This window comes from Embiotoca jacksoni, unplaced genomic scaffold (genome assembly GCF_022577435.1).
Source record: "Embiotoca jacksoni isolate LCO1_2020_lvr unplaced genomic scaffold, fEmbJac1.0.p SCAF_7, whole genome shotgun sequence".
NCBI classification, from domain to species: Eukaryota; Metazoa; Chordata; class Actinopteri; family Embiotocidae; genus Embiotoca; species Embiotoca jacksoni.
The window spans coordinates 7466048-7492945 of record NW_027185425.1 but is presented as its reverse complement, the minus strand read 5'-3'; the positions used below and the strand labels follow the sequence as shown (position 1 = coordinate 7492945).

General features: G+C 39.9%; 1 protein-coding gene across 1 annotated transcript in view; it reads left to right on the top strand.

The window, feature by feature from the left end:
- The window catches only part of gabbr2 (gamma-aminobutyric acid (GABA) B receptor, 2), a 179009-nt gene that overhangs the window by 92336 nt on the left and 59775 nt on the right, over window positions 1-26898 (top strand). Inside the window, exons 3-8 of the mRNA XM_069175712.1 lie at window positions 451-621; window positions 11282-11383; window positions 16321-16386; window positions 16809-16997; window positions 17760-18002; window positions 23181-23241. Coding sequence (XP_069031813.1) covers window positions 451-621; window positions 11282-11383; window positions 16321-16386; window positions 16809-16997; window positions 17760-18002; window positions 23181-23241 — 832 coding nt within the window. The remainder of the gene's footprint in view (window positions 1-450; window positions 622-11281; window positions 11384-16320; window positions 16387-16808; window positions 16998-17759; window positions 18003-23180; window positions 23242-26898) is intronic.

Here is a 26898-nt window from a genome sequence, read left to right as displayed (position 1 = left end):
ACACACACACACACACACACACACACACACAGTATGAGGCCAACTTGAAAGGTCATGCATGGAGGGGTCATCAATTCCACCCAATATTTGCAGATCTATTTACGTTTACACTTTGAAGGTACTATTTTGCTGACATTTAAAATAATTTGAAGAGTTGATTTGTTCACACCTTTAGACTACGAATGAGTGTGCACATTTGTTACGGCCGTATTCCAGTGGTTTAATCCCTGAACTGACAGAGACCACTGACCAAAGACCTGAGTTCGGTCATGCAGTGAATTAGGCTCATCGACTCGTCACTTAACAGCGCTCCTAACAACACCACCAGTTCAAGTGAAACCAGCACAGTCTGACAGTTTGTTGCCAGGTTTATTTATGACTGTTGTATGCACCCCTCACAGATTGACTCCACGCTCACTGTATTTCTACTTGTTGTTTTTTTCATGACAGCTGTCCTTTGCAGCGACAACCCCAGTTCTGGCAGACAAGAAAAAGTACCCCAACTTCTTCCGCACTGTCCCATCAGACAACGCTGTGAACCCGGCAGTAGTGAAGTTTCTCAACTACTACAACTGGAGCCGTGTGGGGACCCTCACACAGGATGTTCAGAGGTTCTCCGAGGTGAGCGCTTGATGTTTAATCTCTGAAGAGACATTTTATCACTTGCACTCTTGTAAAAGTTAAACTTTTGTAAAAAGGACAAAGAGAACAAAAAGATTCAGATATACTACAGACTTTACACACAGGAGCACCATTCTTCATGCATTCTGAAGGAAAGCAGCTCCTCTGGACCATCGTCAGAGAGCATAAAAGAGAGACGGAGCTCCTTTTCCCTTGGCCAGTACCCAGTGTAGAATGTGGTGACCCGTGATCAGGTTACGGCAGTTTTAAAGTCAGAGTCTGTGTGTGTGATGGCAGGAGAAATCTCTATTGATGATTGTTTTATAAATAGATTTTTCTGTTTTATTTAAACCTACAGTGCTGGACTTTTGCATTCATGCAAGGCTGATAAAGCCGCCAGATAAATTTGCCTGTATGTCACAGTACCTTTGTAGTCTTAGTAACTACTCTGAGGCAGAAGAGGGAGACAAAAGTTCTGCACTGCAGGTTTGAATAATGCTATTAATGCTTTTTGTCTGGTGTCGTTTATTCATCCAAGTCATGGGATTCAAATGCAACATTTGTAGTCATCCAGTCAAATGGATCCCTTACTTACATATGAGACAAAAGCTATATTATCATTACTGTAATATCTGAATGAAAATTAACTTTGAAACTGAAAAAGTAAATTGTGTGTTTGCATCATTGCAATAGTATCTTTTATTGTTGGGGGAAAATACACGTTTGTTTTTTTCTCAGTCTATTTTTTAATTGTGAATAATTACATAGAGCAGATACATAAATATAAAGCTGTAATAGAGTTGTTAAAGCTTCCCACTGGTCAATGGGTATGTAAATAATTAATAATATGACTTTTTATTATTACCTTTGCCACACACAGTCCTAAAAGTGAGCCAAATGTAGTGGGCATTTATTTAGTCTTTGTAACAGCAGCACTGTTTACAGGTGTTGTAAGTTGCTTATGTCAGTGTAGTTGAATTCATTTCAGCCTTCCCACCTTCATAACTCATTATTATGAAATAAACTTTTTCATGTTGTGAAGGTGAAGAGTAATGTTTCTCTAATTCTCCTTTGGTGGAGTTTAGTTAAATTATACAGAAGCTGACAGTAGTAACAGTACTGACTACTGATTGAAAACATAATTTCCTACCAACTGGTACTGAATGAAATCTATCTGCCTTTTATATTTATTACACTCCATCTGTTCTGTGGTTGAATAACCCTCTCCCATTCAATAAGCAGAATGCAAAATCCAGCCTACACTACTGGAACTGCAAGAAGTAATTTGTGGAGAGATGAAGAAAATTACCTTTGTTGATTCAGCACTTGTAGCTAACTCTTATGACATTGTCGAAACTGCAATAAATCTTAAAGCTAGAGGACATATTTTCAGAGTTGTGGTAAGTTGGATTTCAGCTTGGAAACAGGAGACATACACACATTTGCATTACCAAGCAAAAACTCATCTATTATTGTGAGCAGCTCGCAGCTTTTTACTCCAAGGAGGAGAAATTACATTGAAATTGATGCATCCCATTAGCTCAAGATATTAAAAGTGTAAAATCATGTTATACCAAAATGGATGCTTATTCGTGAGACAAATATATTCCTGTTTGTGGGGAGGTAGAACATTAACAAATCATACCGATTTATCATACCTTTGGATAAGGACACAAACTCATGGCACAAATATATCCCATCGGCGACATGGGAACATTCAGTTCAAAAGAGCCATGTCAGAGGTATTAAAAACATGAATTTAAGAAACATATGACATGTGAGCTCTTGCCTCCAGGCCCTGGTTGAAAACAATCTGCTCAGCAGCAAATGGGTGGGAGATGAAGGTGGGGGTGTGTATAAGAAGTCTCACTGCAAATCTCAGAGAGACCAAATCCCTTTATCGCTCCCCTCCTGAAAGCACCAAGGGGCTTAGGACGGGAGGAAGACAGACGGCCCGATTCAATCAACCTGCCATGAGATTGGCTTCTAATCCTGATTTACAAATATGCAAGCATCGCTTCCATACTTCACGATTCATACAATCCTCTGTCAAGTTCAGAGCACACTTTTTTTGTGGTTCATCAGGAAATCACGGCAGCGTGTAGCAAGACAATCATCTATGAGATGCGAAGGAGTATATTTTATTTGGATGTTGACAGAAAATTCAATTATGACATATTTACACATAAATATCACTGTTCCTTTACATCGAACAGTGTCTTCTTGTCTACATTGTATGTATTCTGGTGCTGTTGTTGTTCATATGTTATACTCAGAGTGTACATTACTTTTTTATAGTCAGTTGTCAATGATCTAATTAAACAGTGTTTTCCTAGTATCTAAAAATCCAGCGTTTTAGTAGAAAGCCACTGTCCTCCCAGTTCTTCAGTTTGGAAATACACAAACAGACAGAGTCAGTGGGCTGGAGTGGTCAGAAATCCAGATGAAACTCTGCTTCTCTGATAGACTTTTCAAACAAGTCAGCACATGTAACTGCAAGATCATTGGACATTCAAATCTCAGCGTTTAAACACATGTTTTTGGGAGCTTCATGACTTCTGCAGTTGATTTTTAGGATGTACCAAAATGAATAAAAACCTGTGGCTGCCTGCAACGTAGAAAAATAATGTTTGTCCTGGTTTGTTTTTTTGAGAAAACCCTAAATTACAATAATGATCATTTCTGCTTCTTCAGAGGCTTAGAAATAATAATAACAAAGAACTGTATTACATGATGTAAATGTTTTGTCTGTGCTGTTTCGGGTACTGGATTTGGGATTTAGAAACATCCCTGATAGACAGAGTAGCACTGTTCTGTAAATATAGTACATACAGTAAGCATGCTTGTACACACAGAGGCACTTATATCTGAATAATGAGTATACAATCGACTGTGTCGTAATTCCCACCATCTCTACTTCTGTTTTTAAAACTCTCCCCCCCTACTGATTGACAGTACTGTTTCCCATGGAGACTGCTCCCAAGGTCAATGTTATGTAACGCTTGCTAAGGATTCAGTCAGTGGCATGCACATCACACACACACACACACACACACACACACACACACACACACACACACACACACACACACACACACACACACACACACACACACACACACACACACACACTCAGAACGGTGTCCCCTGGGACTGTAACCTGTAAGCTAAAGCCAGCTTGTCACTTCTATTTTTAGGCCCCACTAAAACACACACACACACACACACACACACACACACACACACACACACACACACACACACACACACATACATCCTGTTTGGAGATGGACAATGATGTTCCATTAATGTGGGGGGTTCATGGTTTAAAGTAGTTTGAGATAAGAATGTATTTGCAAGTATGAAGGTGTGTATCCACACACACACACACACACACACACACACACACACACACACACACACACACACACACACACACACACACACACACACACAGAGCAATCAACATGATTGAGATTGCCAGACAAACAGGGCTCACTCAGGGGCGGAGCAGCAGCAATCATCAGCCAGTCGGATGACAGACCTGACTGAGAACAGGATTAAGACTCTGTCCTCTGCCTGGAACCCTCTGAGCTCAGGTGTTTAATTACACTATGATCACTGATAAATCTAGCAGACGTTACAGTCTCAGCACCTACTTTCTCTCACTTCCTCCTTGTCTTGTCTTGCCTTCTCACATGAACCTTGCTTACAATCTAAAAATCACCGAGTTGTTATTCTTGGTTGTGCATTGCACATTTATCCATAAGCACCCAACTGCTGATCGTTATAAATAACTGTGCAATGTTGTGCGAACGCCTGTTCAGATTTACTCATTCATGCTATTGTACAGGACATGTAAGGCCATGAGGAAGCCATCTGTGCAACCATTTGCCATTTGTATAAGCACACACACACACACAATTCAATTAAATTTGGCATTATAGTCTGAACTGTGTGACTTGCGTGGCGATGTAATGCACAGTATGAGAGACAGATGTGTTCAGGGACCCATCACACCGCCATATTAGTAAAATTCAAATTGCATAAAAATGCCTACGTCTCATCCTGTTTTGTGTATGTTCTAAATCTACCACTGGACACACAAATACAATACACTATAAAAGCGTATACACTCGCACAAAACTCAGACAGATGGAATGATAAAAAACAACTGCTAACACTCTTGTATACGTTGCACCAATAAACACACACATACACACATGTGCCATCAGACTCATCATTGCAGTGGGGCTTCACACTGTGAAGCACTGATGATGTGTGAGTGATCTGAGGTTTGACCAACGCATCTGTTTGTCTCACAGTGTCATTCCAGTATGGTCTGAATCATTCAAAGCTACTCACTTGTTTGCATCAGAGCACTCGCATAAGTCTGTCTGTAGTTTCCTGAAGGATGTGATTCTGGTCCTGGACAGCTTGCCGTCATTGTAATAAACAATAATTCAAGGCGTCGTACTGGTCAGTCACAGGGTGGCTGTTTGTCAGGTGAAACTCGCTAGAAGCCGGCACAATGACTTTAAATTGTTGAAAAAAAAACTCTCAACGACAGAATGACTTTAAACAAAGAAAATCTTTTGGAATTGACCAGTCCAGACCATAATTTGGTAGATAAACTGTGGAACGACTTCAAAAGAGCTCTCCACACCAGACAACCTAACAATATTCTGTTTGGTTGAGCTGAAGCAGTTCTGAAAAAAATAATGATCTAAAATTCCTCATAAATGTTGTTTAGGTCTGATCTGAAGCCAACAGAAATGCTTGTTTGAGTTTTTTGCTGCTAAAGGAGGTTGTTAAACCGAGGGTTTGCTTACTTTTTTTTTTGATAGCCTACCTTCTGCTACCTTAAGCACATTGGGCCTCATTCACTAAGACGTGCGTTGACATGTTCTTACTATGCGCACAAAGTAAGTGCGCACGCAAAATCACCTTTCGATTCCTGACACGTGCGCACCGTCCAATTTTGTTCTCACCACCTTGCGTGTGTTAGTGAATTCTAAAGTGACAGGCACGTGTCTGCGCTCTGCTATTAGCATACTACCACGCCCCCATTTCTCCATATAAGGATATCCGGTTGTCAGGAGGTTCATGAAGAAAGCGGTGAAGTGAAGAGAGAGTGAAGAGAAGTTGACAGAGATGGCACCAAAAATTACAAAACAGCGGAAATTTAAACAATAGTATCTGAGGTGGAAGAAAAGGGAAACAAAATTTAAAAGTGTTTCCTCAGGAATGGCAATGACAACAATGACACGTGGGATGTTATTACTGAGGCTGCTGTGTCCCCTGAAGTGTGCAGTGTGGCACAGGTTAACCCGATGAACCCGATGAACCCAGTAGTGCAGCGAGTATTTATCAGAGATAAAATGGATATCCCCGGAAACTGCACGACTTGAGCTTTCCAAAAATGCCAGTGCCGAAGTTAAAGTTGCGTCATTGTTACACTCCGGATCCTTTACAACAGGGGTGTCAAACATACGGCCCGCGGGCCGGATCCGGCCCGCCAGGGGGTCCAGCTCGGCCCGCCGGATGACTTTGCTAAGTGTGAAAATTACAGAAAGACATAAATTGCATTTCTATGAGAATATGGAGGTTTATGAGTACAAACGTTTTTTTTTTTTTTTTTTTTTAATCGACCCAGTAATTGCTTCAAAAACAGCGTAAATGCAACGTCTGCTCCGGAGGCAGAAGTGCTCGGTGCCACAGGCAGCCGCGCTCGATGCTCGTTTTGTGACGCGTTTGACGTCAAACGCGTCACAAAGCGAGGGAATCTGCAGAGGAGAGCCCAGGCAGATAAACAGTGGGCTGATGTCTGAGTTTTTGGTCTTTATGTTTCTAGTTTATTGTAGAAAGACCTTAAAATAGGGTTTATCATCCAAAAACCTTCACCAATGATTTAAACAAAGAGAAATATTGTCGTTATGTATGCGTTATTATGCTATGATTTTACTGGTCTGGCCCACTTGAGATCAAAGTGGGCAGTATGTGGCCCCTTAACTAAAATGAGTTTGACACCCTTGCTTTACAACGTACTGTATATTATTTTCTGTCAATCGACTAATAGCTGCATCTCTAGTTTGCATACACAGGTCACTTCTTCGTCTGCATTTTCTAACCCTTATGAAGTTTTTTTAATTTTTCTGCACAGTATAAAACATGTAACAGTGCTTCAGTTAAAAAACAAGTGTATGACCTTGTATCCTCTGCAGACAATGTATTACAAAAACTAAGCCAGAGAGCTGTTTTAAATAGATTTGACTTTATGCCGCACTTCAGGCTACAGTCAGCATCCATATGCAGTGAAGGTGTGGGATGATACCTCATTCTGTCAGATTCATCCCAGAAAGAATCTGAGGGAATCCCTCAATGTCCTCAGCTCAACAATTCATCTTCATTTAGTTTATATGTATATATATATATATATATATATATACAGTGCATCTGGAAAGTATTCACATCACTTCACATGGAGGCCACTGTGCTCATTGGGACCTTTAATGCTGCAGACATTTTTCTGTACCCTTCCCCAGATCTGTGACTCGATACAATCCTGTCTCGAAGGTCTACAGACAATTCCTTGGACTTCATGGCTTGGTTTGTGCTCTGATATGCACTGTCAACTGTGGGACCTTATATAGACAGGTGTGTGCCTTTCCAAATCATATCCAATCAACTGAATTTACCACGGGTGGACTCCAATCAAGTTGTAGAAACATCTCAAGGATGATCAGTGGAAACAGGATGCACCTGAGCTCAATTTTGAGTGTCATGGCAAAGGCTGTGAATACTTATGTACGTGTTACTTTTATCACGTTATCATTATGGGCTATTGTGTGTAGAATTTTGAGGGAAAAAAATTAATTTAATCCATTTTGGAATAAGGCTGTAACATAACAAAATGTGGAAAAAGTAAAGCGCTGTGAATACTTTCCGGATGCACTGTATATATATATATATATATATATTGTGCATGTTACTGTGTTTGCAGATAAATACATTTGTATAAAGCACATCTAGCTGAATGTATCTGATCATTTTGTCTGTCATGAGTGGGTGTGTACTTTCATATTTCTGTGTGTGCGTGTATACACGCATGCTCAGAAGTGCAGTAGGATTATTTCTCTTCTGTGTATGCTGCTGGGGATTCCCAGGCTGCCCCAAACAATGGTGGACGTTTTTGTTACCCAGCAAAGCTGCTCATTTCTTCTCCTCCTACAAGCTTTCAATCCATCTGTCCCCTCCGTTTCTCTCGCTCTATCTAACTCACTCACTCAGTCCTGCACAACACAGATGCATTTGTCCTTTTCCATCTCAGTGGAAGAAACACAAAATCAAACCAATAAAAATCCCTCTGTAACAAGGGTTTTATTGCTGGAGGTGAATAGCTTTGTGTGTCAGCCACTGTGTTCCTGTGTGTGTTTGTGAGTTTATTTTGCTGTACAGCACAAACTTTCATCTCTGCATGCCTCGTCTGTATGTGATTGTTTCCTATTATTCCATAAACCTGTGCTGCTCCAACACACTTTTGCAAACACTGCTAACCAGCTGCCATCACTCTCTTGTCCAAACTGGTTTCCTTTTAGCAATGCAGCAGGAAGACCTTTTAGCTCAAACTCAACTCAACTCATCACAACACAACAGGGCATTGTACCGTGCCCAAACCACCAAGCCAATTGTTACTCAAGAGCAAAACCTGGTTGTATTGATCCACTCTGGCCTCCCTGTTCAGATCAGTGAGCAGTACATTGGAGAGAATGTTTGTACAGGAGTGAGTGATGTACAGCGTAATTTAGAACTCCCTCTGGGGTGCCAGAGGATGAGTCGAATATGATCACCAACATTTAGAGACATGAGGGAAATAAATTTGAGGTTGTTTGGAGTCAGATTTTTAAATGTCAATAATTTCCGTTGTTAACACATAGTCTATTTTACATTGCAATGCCAAATTTTAACAGTTGTATGAATAGTAATAGTGGTAATAGTGATGTGGTAGCTTTCCTGGTTTTATATCCTCGCACCACTTTGATGTGCTGTAGCAAAGATACTTCAGTGAACTGATACTGGAACTGGAACCTGTCCAGTCCCTCCAGGAAATCACAACCTTGCGATCACAATAATTTACACAAATTCAAGCAATCTCAGCAGTATTTTTGGGAACTTTCAGTTTTGCAAAATTTACGCAATTTCTCCTTAAAAATATACTCAATATAAGCTCTGCTGAAGGTACCGAGGCACACAGAATAAGCCTTTAAAAAAAAACTTGTTTTATAAAAATAAAGTCACTTCATTGACAGTCAGTGACTTCTTCTCTTATCACCAAAACAAACCACATGCTGGTTGACCAGAAAAAAATTAAGTGACAGGGTTATCGGGGAAATTAAGCATGTCTTAAATTAGTTTTATACACATTTCCACTTGGAAGAGATTGCACTTTGTGCATTCAAAGTACTTCTTTTTACAGAAGATGTAGCCTGCGTATTCTATATTGCCGTCACAGACTGTTTGCTTTGTAAAGCTAAACTCAGGAATTTTAAGGCCATTAGTTCAAAAAATTTTGAAAAACAAAAAAAAAGATCAGACCTAAAATATTTACGTGATGAGCAGTATGATTTGTATCATTGGAAGTGATTACATATGCCTCTCTCTCTGTATTAGATAGAAGTTTTTTTTAAAAATCCCCTAAATTTTTCCTTGATTTACAATTTTTCCCAAATCCTGCAATATGCCTGCATTTTTTTTTTTTTTTTTTTTTTTTTTTTTTTAAAGTTGTTGCAAAATCAAGCATTTTTGATAGCAACAATCACAAAAAAAAATCCTTCTCAAGGGACTGTCTGAAAGGTTGAAGCTCATATTCATTGGCGGAGAACAAAGGTTTGTTCATCTTGAATCTGCCGTCATTTCAACAGCAAAATAAACAGCATTTCTATTCCAATAGAAAGTTCTCAAAACACTCCCTCTATAATCTAATTCTTTGCCGTTCATTTCAGTATTTTCGACGTTATTTTTGTCAAAATTGGTCTTGCACTGTTTGCTAGTATTTAGATCACCTTTCATCTAGCTTTGAAACTCTACTGGAAGTATATGCTATAGGGAGGGTTCTAATGTGAATTCAAACGGACCAAACTTCATTCTAGTGAGGAAACGACAAACCTTCTTGAGCCACTTTTCCAGCTAAAGTTTTCGGTGAAGTATCACTTTAAGGAGCAGTGTGTGTTTAATTCATTTCCAAGGCATTAACTGATATGTGGTTGAAGCAATGTAGGACACATAAATATGGGTATAAACTATAATGCGCATGGAGAAATATAGGGCAAACCATCAGGGCCTTCATCTGTTAGCTGTTATATGTTGTCACTGCCAACTGTGCTTGGCATGTGCCTGAGTGCACACACTCTCTGATTGTCTCAACAAGCCCCTAATGCTGTGCTCTTGGGTGGGGGTGGGGAATCTGATGGCCGCAGGGCATGGCTGGAGGACATCCAAAAAAATGTGGCCAAAGAGAGAGCAGGATATGTCAGCAGTGTAACCCAGCGCAAAAAACACAGACCTTTTCATGAAGACATTTTGACTTCTTGAACAGGTGTAGCTCATGATGATAATAATGGCTGCATTCCATTTAGGTTGTATTGTGCTTGCTGGCTCACCACCTTGCCTTACTGGAACAGAGCCGTTGTTACTGTTATTAGTTACACCTGTGGTTTTCCTGCTATGACAAGACGAAATATCTGCTGTGAAAAAAAATTCCTATCTAAAATTGTAGCTTAAAGGAAGGAAGAGAGGGACGAATCATAGCATGTGAGGCAGAATGAAAAAACACCTCAAGCTCACCATCCCAGTGGGGTACCTGCTCCATTCTCCTTCCTTTCTGATCGCATTACCCACTACTCCCCTGAATCAATACATCAAAGCAGATATACGGCAGCTGCACATACATCCACGGTGCTATACATATGCCTACTTTTTGTCAAGCCTTAGATAACCAACAAAGATAATTTAAAGCGTGCGTTTGTTCTTTCATGTCTTGTTCGTGAAAAACAAATGCAAATCACTGTGACCAATGTGCGCTGGATTTATTGTGATAATTACAACTCCTCGTTGAACAGGGCGAGTCAAATCAGAAGGGCGACAGCTTTGATATCTTCAGTAGCTGATACTGTACCTCTCTGCCATGCTAAAATGTCAAGCTGCTTGTCTTTCTGTCATTTCACTCAGTTTAAGATTCAACAGGCAGACAGCATTTCAGAACATTAGATGGCCTGTATCTGACTCGCTTTACTGCTTTGTATTGCCGCATACATATATATATAGGTTGTACGTATACAAACATAGGATCTGAAAACTGGAAGTGTTAATAAGTATGGAATGGTGAAACCATTCTGAAGAAAAATATACTCCTCTAAATTTGCGTCATCCTGCTGTCAGGTTCCCATTCTTCTCTTCATATTAAATTCTAAAAGAAGTGTACATGATGTCTGTGTTGAATTGCTCTCAACATCTGTTGTTTGCAAAATGAAAATCACATGTCAAGTATACAACAGGATTTTAAATAAGCCAGCAGAAATATATTCACTTATCAACCCTGCTCATGTATTTACTCTTTATTTTTTTTATTTTTTTTCCTCTCTCTGTTCTCCGGCTCTCTCAGGTGAGGAATGATCTAACTAATGAGCTGGAGAAAGCAGACATTCAGATCGCAGATACAGAGAGCTTCTCCAACGATCCCTGTGTCAATGTCAAAAAGCTCAAGGTAAGTGATCGTGGCTGGGCCCTTAACAATTGGAACAAAACATTTTTACAAAAGGAAATGATGCGAGGTCAATTTAACTGTAATTCTCAGATACACCAAATGAGTTTGTCCTATTGACTTTAGTGTCATACTCTTTTGACATATTCCTCCTCTATTTGTCTGTGAGTTTATGTCTTCTAAAGGAAATCATAGATGATGAGTATTTTATCTAATAAATGTCTTTCTCTGTGACTGGGCCGTTCACAATGAGACAAGTGGAGCTCTAATGAGCACACTGTCATGACCGGGAGGTTTATACAGTGACCTCTAATAACCTGCTCTGACCAATGGATGTTGGATGGGCATTTAAGCCTATACACATGCATACAGGAAATAAAAAGATGTTTTCTTCTTTTCTCTAAATTGAAATGAGGCAACCAAATTAGACCACTAATTGGTTCAATATTGAGAAATTAAGCCTGTACATCTTTACACCATTTAATCTTGCCTTTAACGTGCATGTTTACAAACTTGATCAATTTATTGATTTAGGAAAAAACACATTAAATTTAGATTTCAATACAGTTTAATAGCTAAATTATCAAAACAATATAGTAGCTAGTGAGTTTAACTGAGCTTAACAGCTGTTTAAGGAAGTTTTAGTAGGAAATGGCACACTAAGAAAAACGATGTCAGGTGAAGAGAGTGTAGTGGGAGAAAAATATTCTCTCTTGATATGTGGGTGGAAGACATGACGTATGCAAGATGGAGCAGGTTAAAAGAAACACGGTGGAGAGATGAGGAGACAGAGGGATATAGAAAGGGAACAGGAAGATATGCTGTCTTTCCTAAAATATATGTGTAACTCTGCACGTTGAGGTCTGACATTTTAAGCTGACACCACTATTCCTTCATCAACTCTAAATATGCAAATCACAGCGTTGCTTCGAAATCTTTTCGGAACATGTGGATGGGATCGTGGGGGGGCTTTGACACCATAATGGTCTGTTTCCTGCTCCACACACAACAGTGGTTTGCTCTCTTCCCGACAGCTACGTAATTTGAAGAAGTACGTAGGATTTCGTTGTGAAGGCCGGCCTTTTCTTTTATGATTGTGTGTGTGGAGCAGGAGGGGGTGTAGGGGAGGATAAGAGGGCCGTGGCGTCACTGTGTGATCCACAAATAGAGCGCTCACATCTGCGATATTACAGCTGAAATATTCAAAAAGCAGACAGGCATTCCTTTGTAACAGCACTTTACATTTCTCTGTAGCTCTCTGCTTTTTTCATCTTTATCTCTGGTTCTCTGTCCCAAGTTCCCTGTTCGTCACTGGACAGGCTGACGAAACATCACAAAACAAGGGCAGACGTACACAGACACACGCACGCACACACACACACACACACACACACACACACACACACACACACACACACACACACACACTCTTACTTTTTTTTTTTTTTAGTAACAATTAAACAATTTAGTTTATTCTCCTTTAGTTTGAACATGAAATATCAATGCATGCAGATATTTTACAGACCAGAGCTTTATAATTTTTCGTGACTGAGAGGCAGTTTAGGCAGCTTGCTTTCAATGGAGGGCCACATGAGAAAAAGTGTCCTGAAATCTAAATTAAGACTGAAACACTTTATTATTTATTGTAACTTAATTATTTATTATACATTCAGAACTCCTGCCCCTCAAGTCTGACACACCAAGGGATGACGTTTTTCTTTTTAAACATTATTTTTTGCCTCAGATGCATCACTTTTTGCATCCCACCATACACATGATACTGCCAATTATACTCTTTAATGTGGTTGATTTGTTAACAAACTTTAATTCCTTCTATTTAGCCACCACAATATTCAAGAAGATACTATTCCATGTTTTCATCTTCAACTTTTGCACAGGTTGTAAATGTAGTTGTTTTGGTTTCGAGTTAGTGGTTTGAAACCAACCTTAACTTTTGATTTAAAAAAGCCAGTTTTCTAATATGATTACAAGTCAATGCTCCTTAAAGGTGTTTTAGATAAATGCATCATACGTGTAAAGGGAGACACCCTTGGCCACAACTACTTTAACCTGTGTAATAGTTACTGTATGGCCATGATTAGAGGATATAATGTAATAATAGAATAATCATAAAAATGTTGAAATGCCACATTGTCTTGTGGACATATCGACACAGAGGACCAACCAAAGACAAATGGTTTGCATTGATAATATTATTAGAAAGTTTTCCATTTCATAAGACTTTTTGTGACTGATGAAACTGAAGCACCTCTGCTGGTCCAAATCTCCAAATAGCACAGAGCTGCAGCAAGATTCTCACAATCAGACCTTCTCACATCCTTCTTAGACAACCAATCCACACTGTATCCTAGTTCTGACACCACTGTATGTGTTGATGCATGCTGATATATAGCGACTTTTATTTTGAAAGCACCAGGCTGTTAATTGCAGTTCAGACATTAATATGAAGTTTATGGTCATAACCGTGTGCTCACCTTGGATCAATTAGTGATCCGACATACACGCACATAAATCCATCCTACGAGAGTAAGTATTTGTTCTTGTGTACACACTCGCTGCACAGTAATCACCACAGACGGATGGGGGGATGGTTTTAGCGGGCAGAAGCTACACATTTCCCAGCCTACAAATCACATCTCCCACAAGCTCATAAAAGACCACCATTAGTACAGTGTCTATGTGTGTGCGTGTGTGCCTAATAAGCCTTACAAGTGCCTGATTGGGCTTATGAGGTACAATATTACTCAAATCATTATCACATATAAATCACCATTACGAAGTTACAAACAACCCTGTCACGGGTAAAGCAGTCAAGGCTGCCCTCAACACTACCCTCTTTGAGAACAATTATTGTTACAGTTATATAAAAGCTCAACCAATGAGGGTAATTTGGGGCCCTGTAGTGCCCTAGGCCATCTGTAATGCACTAACACAACACGCTCACTCATGCCCTTGCCCACAACTACGCAGTCTTTTCATGTTGTTGCCAGGCAGGCTAGGATTTATACTGAGGCTGTGGCCCTTGGCCATTGCTGGAGTCATTTGGGTTAAGTGCCTTTCCTTCAGGGAAGAGCAGTGTTATTGAGTAGCCGCTGGCATGTCTCGATGTCTCTCTCGCTCACACACACTAACACACACACACAAAATAACGCAAGAGTGCTCCCCCAGAAAAGTTCTGAGTTGCTACCTGCCCTTCTTGCACATTTACGCACACACACACACACACATTGTGACGGTGCCAGAGCAGTGAATCGTTACGTTTTTTTTAGGTTTTTTTTCACAAAGGACCCCTTAAATGCCCCAGCATGCTCTCTGGCTCTGATGAAAAACCACCAAAGAAGGCTTTTGACTGAGCTACTCAATTTTCTGAAAGCTCTCATCCTTTTCAGTGTGTGAGTGGGCCCATATGCAGTGAACCTGTATAGATGTATTTTCTGTATCTATCAAGCCTTGCAGCAATATATTAGATTGCCTTAAGGAGACTGAAATTAAAATGACAGTGATTGGTTGCCCCCCTGATCTGAGTATGTATGACATATGGTAGGGACTGCCGGAGGAATGACTTAATGAACTGTATTTGTAATGGTTTCTCATTACCCAGAATGACAGCAGGATACTGTAGATTCACTAAAATTACAGCTTGTGTTAGTCGTCATTGTTTTTTTTTTTATTTTATTTTTTTAAAGTTCCCTACCTTTCATTTTTAATTACAGTTAAGCTCAGACCAAAAATACACACCTTATCATGCCCTTGGTGAAGTCAGCAGTATCTCTGAAATGTTTTAATCTATGTTTGATGGTAATGTATAGTAGTAATGTAAAGCATTTTATCCAGTCACACAGCAAAAAACACACTAAATATTGAGTATGTTTTCCTCACAAATGAGAGTCCTACTACAAAATGACAGTTGGTGACTAATATAGTCACTGCTCCATTCAGTTTAATGTTCAGTAACATAATGTATTCATGTCAGTCTTCAGATTTCCTTTATGTTGCTTAGTGAGTGAGTGTGTTTTGTTTATGTTTTGTCTTTCTGTCTGCACTGTCAGTGTTGAATTAGAGCTTCATGACAGACTCTTGTCAGAGCATCAGAAATCACGTCCAGCCTTGTTGACTAGATGTACATTCATCAAACCTGTATCAGCATTATTCGATTATATTTGGGATGGTTTTGTTGCATGTGTGTGTGTGTTTTGAAGTGTTTTTGATGGAATGATTTTTTTTGTGTGTGTGTGAGCAGGCCTTTGCTTCTATTTGTACTTTACAAATCTGTTTGCTCACCAAATGGCATGGCCTGATTTTTTTCCCACCATGGAAAATTTCCACCTGGGAAATCTGAATCATTTACAGTCAACCACCACGCCATGTGCTCTGAATTGCCTTGCAAATTTGTGCTCTCCAAGCTGGTTGGCGAGCAAATCTGCCCGTTAACAGTGTCTCTGTTGTTATGAACTTTGTGATTTCATATTGCCTTCGCCTCTCCACTACTGGTTTGCCTCTCAGATCACACATACTCTGCAGCTACTGATGACATAGACGTAGTGAAAATACAACACATGCAACATAGCTTACTCTGTCCATCTGTTAACACATTTTTCTTGTGATGGCGGCATCACAAATAAGAAAACTGATCCTACAACAGATGGACTTTTTCCTTTCTGTATTGCCAAAGAATACGTTCCAGAGTAGAGGACATAGGAGTTTACGAACAGGAGAGCCCAGCAGGTTTCACAAAATTAAAGCCAAGGAGTCACAAGGTCACAATACAAATCTTGCTCGAACATAATAACACTGTAAGGTGACAGCAGTGCAACATAATACTGACTGCATAATCATCCAGTTTTATGTCATACAAATTCCACACTGCTCTGTGCCTTATATTTATCAGTGTTTACTAATTACATCTTTATTTTCTTCAGGACAACGATGTGAGAATCATTATCGGCCAGTTTGATGAGCACCTGGCCTCCAAAGTCTTCTGCTGTGTAAGTCTACATTCAGTCATACATGAAAGCTTGGACATCAACTTTGCTGTTGCTATATATCAGTCTTACTGATTTCCATCAGAAAAGGCTTTTATTTGAAAAACACTTTGTGCTGCGCTGCTTTGAACACGAGCTTGATATGAGGCGATCTGATTTATGGGATTAATGTGAATATATATAATAGTAAAATGTTTAAAATGCAGTGTGTTGTGACATTTATGTTCTGAGCAGACAGAAACAAATTCTGTCCAGGTCGAATTAGGTTGAGCTGAATTGTTTGGCTTCACAATTTGGACTTTAAATGGTTTGATCTCATTGTGTATTTGACTGTCAGAAATACTTCAAGCTCAGTTGACACTAGACTCAAACTGTATCTCCCTGCTCTTACATTGCTTCTACCTCTTTTTTTGCAACCCTCCCAGGCATATAACCTGAACATGTTTGGCAGTAAATATCAGTGGATTATCCCCGGCTGGTACCAGGGCAACTGGTGGGAACAGGCCAACAGCACCAACTGCACCACCAAGAAGCTGCTCACAGCCATGGAGGGATACATCAGTGTGGACTTTGAGCCGCTCAGCGCTCGGCAAATCAAGGGCATCTCCGACAGGGTGAGTAACACCCACTGTTGTGCTCCAGAAGACTTTACTGTACATGTTACCACAAGTAAATGAATGTGGCATAAGACTTGAACCAAGTGAGAAAAAATGAACGGTACCAGAGTAAGTGGTACTTTATTAGTGACGAGGTGGAAGTGGAGCCAGATGTTTACTGTAAGTGAGATTTATAGTGTGCACTTGTGAAACTTGAGTGAGTATAGTGCCAGTGAGCTGTGAAAATATTTTTTGTTCAATTTTGTCTGAGGGTCTTTACTTCTGAACTAAATTGTAGCTGTCTTTCTTTCTTTTTTTTTTTTTTTAGCTCTGAGCCGAGTCATCACTGGAGGTTTTTGTACTTCTCCTTTTCTATTTATAGAATTGTAACACTCCTGTGACTGCATCCTGAGGTTTCCCTGTGATTATATTTGAGAGCATCTGTTGAAAGTGTTCCTGTAATTGGGTTTAGAAAAGTCTTTGGAGACATCAGAGAACTTTGTTTCCAAAAGACAGCCCAGATGCATGTTTTTAAACTTAATTCCTCAGTCTGAATCAATCACAGGGGCATTTCTTCCTCAACGCAAACTTATTTATACAAACTTTCTATCATCGCAAATTGTGTGGAAATGTCTATTACCTTGGTCCATGTTACAAAAATTATAATGTATTTTAAATTATATAACACTAATGCTCTTCTGTAGTGAAACTACATCGGTAAAAAAATGTGTTGATGGATACTTTCTCAGCTCAATCTCCTCTCTTCTTCTTCTCTTTCAGACCCCTAAGGAGTACGAGAGGGAGTATAGCCGAGAGCTTCAGCAGAAAGGTGTGGAGGCAAGCAAGTTTCACGGCTTTGCCTACGATGGGATCTGGGTCATTGCTAAAACCTTGACGCGAGTGATGGAACTGCTTCGGATAAAACAAAAGCAAAACATCTACCACAACTTCACCGTGGATGACCGCGAAGTAGGAAAAATGGTGCTGGATGTCATGAATGAGACCAACTTCTACGGTGTTACGGTGAGTTATGGAGCAGATTGCTGTTTGAAAGAAGAGTCAAATATAAAAAAAAAAAGTGTATGGCACAATATAAAAATAGTCTGACACCCTTGGAGTTAAAATGTTGTTGATTTTGTTTTTTACTTTACTTTTTTACTGCTACCAGAGCCCCTGCTGTTTACACTTGACTGACATATGCCAACACAAGCATACTCCACAAACTGTCAAATGCTACACATTACATGTCGACAAAACATTTTTCTTAATACTGATGTGGCACATAATTTGGAGCTCAGGGAGAAAAACAATTATGCATAGTGCACATGCATGTAAAACCACAAAATAAAAACAGAGCTGTTTATATATGTTTGTGGCGAGAATAGCTCTCAGAGGCATTTATCACTGCTCTGTAAAATGACACGCTGGTTTGCAGAGAAGGTTACTGAGCCGTACTTGTCTCTGAATGAAACCTGAGGTGATGTTGTTTGGTGCTACAGACTCACTCTACTGCATTCAAGATTGATCCTGGTGGCAATGCTAGCTACAAGTTGTGCGTGTACTGTATGCGTGTGTGTGTGTGTGTGTGTGTGTGTGTGTGTGTGTGTGTGTGTGTGTGTGTGTGTATACTCACACTCTCTTGAGCTGTTAAAGGATATCTCTTGCTCCCTTGGCCCAGTAAAGGCCACTCTGTTATTACAGGATGCCATGCTGCTCCAAGCCTTACAGCCAGTGGGCATGTACATTACAGTACACCAGGACATTACTCGTATTATATCATATTTATAACAGGGGCTACAAATAAATGGCCTGAACTTCAACTGAGGATATGAAAACGAAGGAGCTGTATGGAAAATTACAGAGGTGCAGTGTTTGATAAATACTCAGCATTCTGCACATTAACATTCAATAAATGCTGTAGGCTGAGAGGGGGAAATTAAGATGGGACACAAGACAGCTAATAACACAGAGATACCAATTCAAATACAATAAAGATGTCAACAGAACAAGAAGGAACAAAAAGGAGAGAAAAAATCAGCACAGGCTTTTATTATTGTAAGGCCCTTTGTGGCTGGCGTCCCAGTGGGTGTTTGTGTGTTGCAGCACCAAACGAAATCCTGCGTCATCATTCAGCATCCCTCTACTCTCACCTCTCTCAGCACAGAGCCAGTCAGGTCTACTGATCACATTGAGCCTTCCCTATAAGATTCAGAGAAGCAAAGCAGCGCAGGAATATCGATAGCCTTGTAGCATTTCATTCACTTGTTATTCCAGGCACATAAAAGCAGATGAAATCTTGTTATGCTGGTTGAGGAGTCTTGCAAACTTATTCTCCCCCTTTCATACGCGTTGGCTCATATTGATCTTGTATACTTATGTGCCGAATGCCCGTCACCGGTGGAATAATGGAGTCAAATCATTAAGTGAATATAGCGGTATCACAATGTAAAAAAAAAAAATCATAACAAAAATGCTACTTTGCAGTTTAGTGGTTATTTTGAAGAAGGCGGCATATAGCGCGTTCTCTCTGAAAGTACCAGAGTAAAAGTCAAAACCAGTTTTTTTTTTGTTTTTTTTATTTAAGTAGTTGATAAGATATTTATATGTAAAATCTCTTTTATGTATAGTACATAAATATCTAGTACTTAGTTACTTTTTCGGAGGAGCCATCACTCATGTCTCACTTTGTCAATGAATCTCATGAATGCTGCTGGACTTTGTCCTTCGGAGTTAGTTTGCTATCTCGAGGTAGTAATGAAGTGATGTAAATGATGTAGAAATAAGAAAATGAGCCACTTGAATTTGAGATAATAAAGAGTGTACAGTTTGTATATTACTATTTACTTACAAGTCACAGTTTAAACTGTCAGTATAGCTACAGTAAATCTGCATGCCCTTGTTTTGCTGATGCTTATCCTCAAACAAAACAAAACAAAACATAATTTACATACAGAATATTGTTTAGCCAGCTAAATTCATTTTATGATGATTTGACAACAGCCATCCTCAGAAGAATAAGAAATTACAAGCGAGACTATTGTGCATATGGTGAACAATGTTAGACACTGGCATTGCGAAAGAATTAAATACCAGAAGATTTAAGATGTGTCAACCGTTATGACTGTTCTTTTAAGGGATTACATGAAATGAGATCAAAAGTGTTCCCTGTATGTAGCACACACGTAGCACATAGAAACTTCCACCCACACGACAAAGACTTAGGGAGGCAATTTCCCTTCTACGCTGCATTCATCTTTTATGCCGTTTTCTAATTCAGATTTCAAAAGCAGCCATTACACAACGATTTTCTTGTGAATTGCAATGACTTGTACCCGGTTTATAATAAAATTAATTCATGTGCAAGCACCAGCAAAATGACACATCCTGGCTGTTTCCGCTTGGTTTAAATGTTATCTGTGTATGTGTGCTTAATCATATGGGATCATACGTCTCCCGGGACCAAACCATATCCGTTCTGTACTGATCTGACCTAAGCTTGGAGAGACTTCCAGGGTGTAGAGAGTGCAGATAGCTGCTAAAACCACAAAAGAATGTACACTGGAATCCACCTGGGAGGACTGCATGGGAAGAAACACATCAGATTGTGATTGGAGGTTGACAAGAGTGTGGGTTTAGGTGTGGTTTGCTGTTGTTGTTTTTTTTTTTATCTGTGGTCAGTGGTCATTGTGTTGGTATCAGTGTCATTCTGGGTAATGTAAGTGAGTAGCACAGCCTGAGGCTGAGGTGAGACAGAGCGGGAGGGTTATGTGCATCTTATTTTCTCTTGTAATGTGTCCGTGCATATATGTGTTGGCATAACTGTTACATTCACATCAACTGTGTTCCCACCTAAATCCTTGAAAACCCAGAGGATGTCACACCTGCAGCCCACAAACTGACATCTCATTTGACCCTAGCACTCTTGTCTTTGACAGCATTTTCACCTCCACAGACAAAGTGATACCTGGCCACCTCCACCATCTCACCTCAGAAAGACATTTTCACAGACACATGCACACAACACACACACACACACACACACACACACACACACACACACACACACTAGCGCGCACACACACACACACACACACACACACACACACACACACACACACACATGCCCAGACACAGTGATTGCTCCATCAGCCACCGCTGTGACACAGGACTGAACGTCCTTTGAATACTAGCCAAGGCACACCTGTCTGGTTCAATGTAGTCCATTGAGGTTGCCTAAGCTGCATAATAGCATGCATGATACCCTGTAGAAAGAGGCTTTGCAATAAATTCTTAATTTAATCTTTGTAGCAAAGACATTTATTTCCAATTAAGACTGTCAGAGTCGGTGCCTCTGCATATTTTTTTTATATACTTTGCAAATTCTTCAAACTGTGTATACACTTGAGAGAACACATTGGGGGCTGTTAAAATAACTACAAGCCATTTAAGTAAGGTTTCTGATAGCTCCAGTATTGCTGATGTGAAGGGCAATTGTGGTAGCAATGCTAATGCGGAGTGAGAGCATGTGTAGCATGCTATTCTAGAAACCTAGAAACAATCAAAGTCATTAGGGGTTAAAGTCAAGTTCTCCTATTTTAAACCTACATTGTCTGACCCTGTTTACACACCACAGTTATCTGAATGTCATACCTAATGAGCTGAACTGAGGTATGCTGTACAGTCCTACTTACACTTAAGGCACAATTGCATAGCATATTGTGGAAAAGAGCTGTGTGTAACAAAAGGAACCTGTTAGTGATGACAAGTCAGATTGACTTGGTGTGACATTTGTAGCAGAGAATCTTTTGTACATCACCGAGGTAAAAACAGCTCTGGAGAATCTCGTGTCCCAGGAGTAGCTTGCACCTGTATACATCAAGGACACATGCATGTGCATAGACCTCATGTGACAACTTGTTCGAGGAATACACATAGACGAGTATGCGTACGCCACACTCAAACAAACATCAAAGATGCCACACAAAGACTGGGATTCAAACAGAGGGGAGGGATTCTGCTCTGCTACTTCAAAGCTTGCCACTTTTTTGAGGCAAAATTAGCTCTCCAGCTCCCCCTCTATCCCTCCCCCCACATTTCCCTCCAGCTTTCTTTTAATCATCCATCCATCCATCCATCCATCCATCCCTCTCTCTCTCTCTCTCTCTCTCTCTCTCTCTCTCTCTCTCTCTCTCTCTCTCTCTCTGTCCCTCTCCCTCTCTCCCTCCTTCTCTACCTACCTACCTTTCTGTCTGTCTGTCTGTCCGTCTGTCTGTCTGTCTGTCTGTCTGTCTGTCTGTCTGTCTCACCTGTTTTGTCAGCCAACCACTAATACTGTATGTAAACCCAGTTAAATGCCTAATTAAGGAGCGCTGTAAGCAGATGGCGGGCTGAATTAATTGAACAGTCTTGGTAGATGAAGAGGCAGACAGAGATAAAGAGAAGATGGAGTGGGAAGGAGAATATAGAACAAGAGAGAGAGAAAGAATAGGAAACCTGGGAGAAGATGAAGTGACAGAAGCGCAATTGATTTGGAAATGTCTTACGATAATGCCAAAAGTTGAATTGCTTTTGTCTACTTTGTGAGTGTTCGCCAGACGCTCCTTGGCTTGAAATTTCTTATCTTGTTCCTGTGGAGTTTAAATCAGAGTCTTTCCATTGTTATCTTTTGCCATTTTAGGTTGGCTGTTTGACAGATAAACAAACCTTTTTGTCAGTATTAAGAAATAGGATTGGCTTATGACTGGACTTTTCAGCAACCAAATGTGAGATGCACTTCTCAAATAGTTTTTTTTTAAATGCTGCCCAGATTTGTGTCAATGCTAAGTGAGCAAACACAGTTAAATCAGGCTGCCTTGCTGACCCGATGTTGTTCCAAGGATTTTAGCAAATGAATTGGCCGAAGGATAATTTTGTTTACCTCTATAAACAGATCAATTTCAGCTAGTTCTCATCAAATGAGATGCAGTGTGCAGGAGCCGAGACTCTGCCCTTTTCCTGCCAACGCTCAAGTATCAGGAAAACACTGCACATAAATTTAGTTGAAGAAGCCCTGATCTATTTTCTTTTCTGCTGAATTCGCCTTACATCTTCGACTGCACCCTCTTCAGCAGAATATGTTTTTCCAATTTAAAATATATATGTATAGCATGTGTATTTATACATCAAAGATACATATTATATTTTTGTATTCCTCTTTTTCAGGGTCAAGTCATGTTTCGTAATGGAGAAAGGATGGGCACAATAAAATTTAACCAGTTTCAAGGTAAGTGTGACTGCTGCTACTGTATTTGTCAGATTAACTTGCCTCGATTTCTTCTCATGTCTTAGTTATTTAAGGGCTTCTGTTTTCATTGTTTACAAATAGTAATGCTCGATTTATTTTTCTTTTCTATGTGAAAAAACATTGATTGAGCATCAAGAACTGTGTTTTGCCATATTGTATTTCAGGCACCTGTCAAACCCAAATGTAGCTATATGGACTTGTTCTCAACCCGACTCCACCAAGCTGCTGCCAGAATTATTGCCATAATTTGTTGAATCCACTCACATTTGTGTTTAAGAAGTCCTAAGTTTGTTTTAGACATTTTTCAGGATTACCACAGCTATCTGGCTTCAATTAGAAGTCATATTAACAAGAAAGGGAGGTCAAAAGATTGCACATATTTGAATAAGCTTTGTAAACACATTTATCTTGTTCGTCCGGAGCGGAATATTCACATGACCAGAAGGGCTCTTTGTGTAAAAAAAATAAGCATGAATTGTTGAAACTGTCCTTTTTCTCTGGTGATAAAAGTCTCCACGAGCCTTCTATATGTCGCTGCAGGTTAGGGGAACTCTAAATTACAAGGAACTCTGTTTGTAAGATGTACACATGGACGTATATACGTGAAAAGCATACCTCATCACTCTTTGTCGTCATATGGTAGCATCACCCTGAGGTTGTTTTTGAGCCAGCAGGGCCTGCTGAGTGGGAGAATAACCCAGAGATTGCATCTCGATGCAGGGGATTCCCATCTCCCAGGCTTCCCAGACTGTATGTAGCACACTGCATGATGCTGTTCAGGCCTTTCTGCCTAACCATCTTATCTTCCCTACTGCAGAGGGGCTTGATCCCTCTGGCTGCTTACATCACACACTGAGTGTGTGTGTGTGTGTGTGTGTGTGTGTGTGTGTGTGTGTGTGTGTGTGTGTGTGTGTGTTTTCTGTCTGAAAGCAGAATAAATATAGAGAGCAGTATGTGTGTGCTCATGCACATGTTGGTGTTTGTCTTTATTGGTGACTGCAGACAGAGGGCTGTCATGAGAAAATGTATGTTTAGAGGGTGAGGAAAAGTGTTCAATGTTGCGTCAGTACTTTATGTTCATGTGCATTTGTGAGAGTGAGAGAGAGATTCTCTACAGCAGGTTTACATGTTAGGTTGCGAGATGATGGGGGACTCAGTCTAAAGGAATTGGTAGCTTTGAAAGAGCAAGGAAAGTGGATGTTATCATTTTTATCATGATTTTTTTTGGGGGGGAGAAATGTTGTAAAAAATTACAGGAATGTCTCAGCCTCAGTCACAGGTACACATTTCCATTAATTTGTGACATATAGCTGCCCACTTCATTGTCTTTGTGTTTCTCTGTTTCCCCTCTTGATATTCCCCTTTCTCCTATTCCTCACCTTGTTGTCCACTGTGTCTCCAGCATTCACTTCCTCCATCAAATCCTCCCCTGTTCTACTGTGGGTATCTCGCACCATCTTCTTTTAGCCTTATTATATCTCATCCATCCCTGCTTGATGGTCACACCATCACTTCTTCCTCATTTGTCAGGAATTGTGAATTCCTCACCCTTTTGACACACCAAGATCCTGAGCTGGGTGTAGAGGACAAGAGGGACAGCCCCAGCTTGAATATTTCAAAAGGGAGTGATCCTCCTATCATCTATCCTCCTCTTCTGATCCTCCATTTTACCCTGTCAGACTTTCTTAGTCAGGGGCCTCGATGGCTCTTATTCCCCCTGTCTCTCATGGGGATAAGAGATAGTTCTCTACCAGAGGTCTTGATCTTAGTTGCTGCCCCTCTGAGTACAGATTTTTAAATCAACACACTGCCAGTCATGCTAGATAAGGAAACATGGCCTCTGTCATTCTGTGAAGAGAGGAGAGGCTTAATGATATATATACTGTATCAGAAAGGTGAGGCTGTAATGTGTGTGGATAAAGGTTAAGATGTTTTAGATCTGATATGATTCACCAGCTACAACACACAACCCTAAGTATAAATTAATTTCCTGCTTTTCCGTAATCTTCTACAGGAATTTTATATTGCAACACTCTTGTTGCTGTCAGTATACCTCTAGGCAATAGTCTTCTCAAATTCCTTTTAACTTAACACAAGAATATCATTGAACTGTACCACCAGTGATTGTAAAGGAAGCAGCGGTTTTTTTTTTTTTTCAATGTTAGAAATTTTACTGATCTTACAAGACAATACAATGAAATGCAGTTGATCAAAGACAAACTAATGTGAACCTCACAGAAAAATAACTCTAAATTACCTTAATCACATTCACAAACACTGCTACAAAAGATGTGTCAGATTGTGTTGATAAAAAGTTGCCTGATAATAAGAGAAATGTGGACTTGTGATATGTATGTTTTAGCATTTCAAATTGAATTTTTTTATTTGTTGAAAATATGCATTTGACAAAGTGATTTGAAAGATGTCACTGGTAGTCAAGTTTTAGTTTGAGAGCTGAGGGACCCTGACTGAAAAAGCTCAGTCGCCTTTAGTCTTGAGCCGGGTCTTAGGAACAGCTAGAAGAGTCTGAGTGACTGAAAATCTGAGGCTGCGCTGTGGTTTGGGGTAGTAGCAGTTCAGGAATTTTGCTCAGAGTCAAGCCATGAAGTGCTTTAAATTTAATCAGCATATTCTTACAATCAATCTTCTCAAAAAATAATCAAACAAAAACAACATGAAATGTCAATGCATAGACTGAGCGACAGGTTAAATTTAACAGCCTGCTGCAGTCATTTATATACCCTTTGGTGATAAGTGCTGTGATAGCATTTTAACATCTCAAATGAGGAATGCTGATATACAATCACTTTTGCTGTTTAGACTCTAACAAAGGATGTGGTCAAGGAAAACATAGCCAGTGATCTTCATTCAACCCTGATAAATAACAAATACACATCTTAATAATTTGATTTACTCTACTTAAATTGTTACGTACAGTCTGTCATTTTCAACATTTCCTGATGCTTTGATGTCAGAACTGGAGATCAGATGAGGAGATTCGCAGAGAGGGGAACACAGTGCCCTCTGATGCTGCAATAGCTGATATTGTCTGTTATTTTCCTAGTCAAGGACATTCCTGCAGAACAGTTCAGTGGGACTGTGAGAGTGATAACAGGTAGGAGCAGAGAGATGTGTGCATGCACACCAGAAGAAATTGCAGGTTGTTTGTAGTGCTTACAAACAAAAATCAGGATAATCTGTCCCCCCTTCCCATCCCCTTCCTCTCTGGTGTACACTCATAAGTGAGTAATCGTTATGAGTGAATGCCCAGGTTTGTCTGACAAGGTCATGCTTCCTCCAATAGTACACCAGAGACTCATTGTTTCTAAAAGAGAAAACACTAAACCATGAAAAAGCTGTTATTGAGGAGAACACAGATGCCAGGGTGTGGTTTACAGCAGTTTACAATCCCTTGAATGTATCTAGCAAGTATGAAAGCCATTGCAGTTTGCAAAATAAATACAAATGAATGGCTGCATCTATTGTTTCCTTTAACATCAGCTGAAAATTCTTATAGTGATCATTTGGAGTCTCATTTGCAGACAAAAGGCTCTTTTGTCTTTGCCTGTTAGCTGGTTTCTGCGAAAGCTGCTTGTCATTGACTTTCATTAAGGTAAAATAAACTAGAACTTGAGA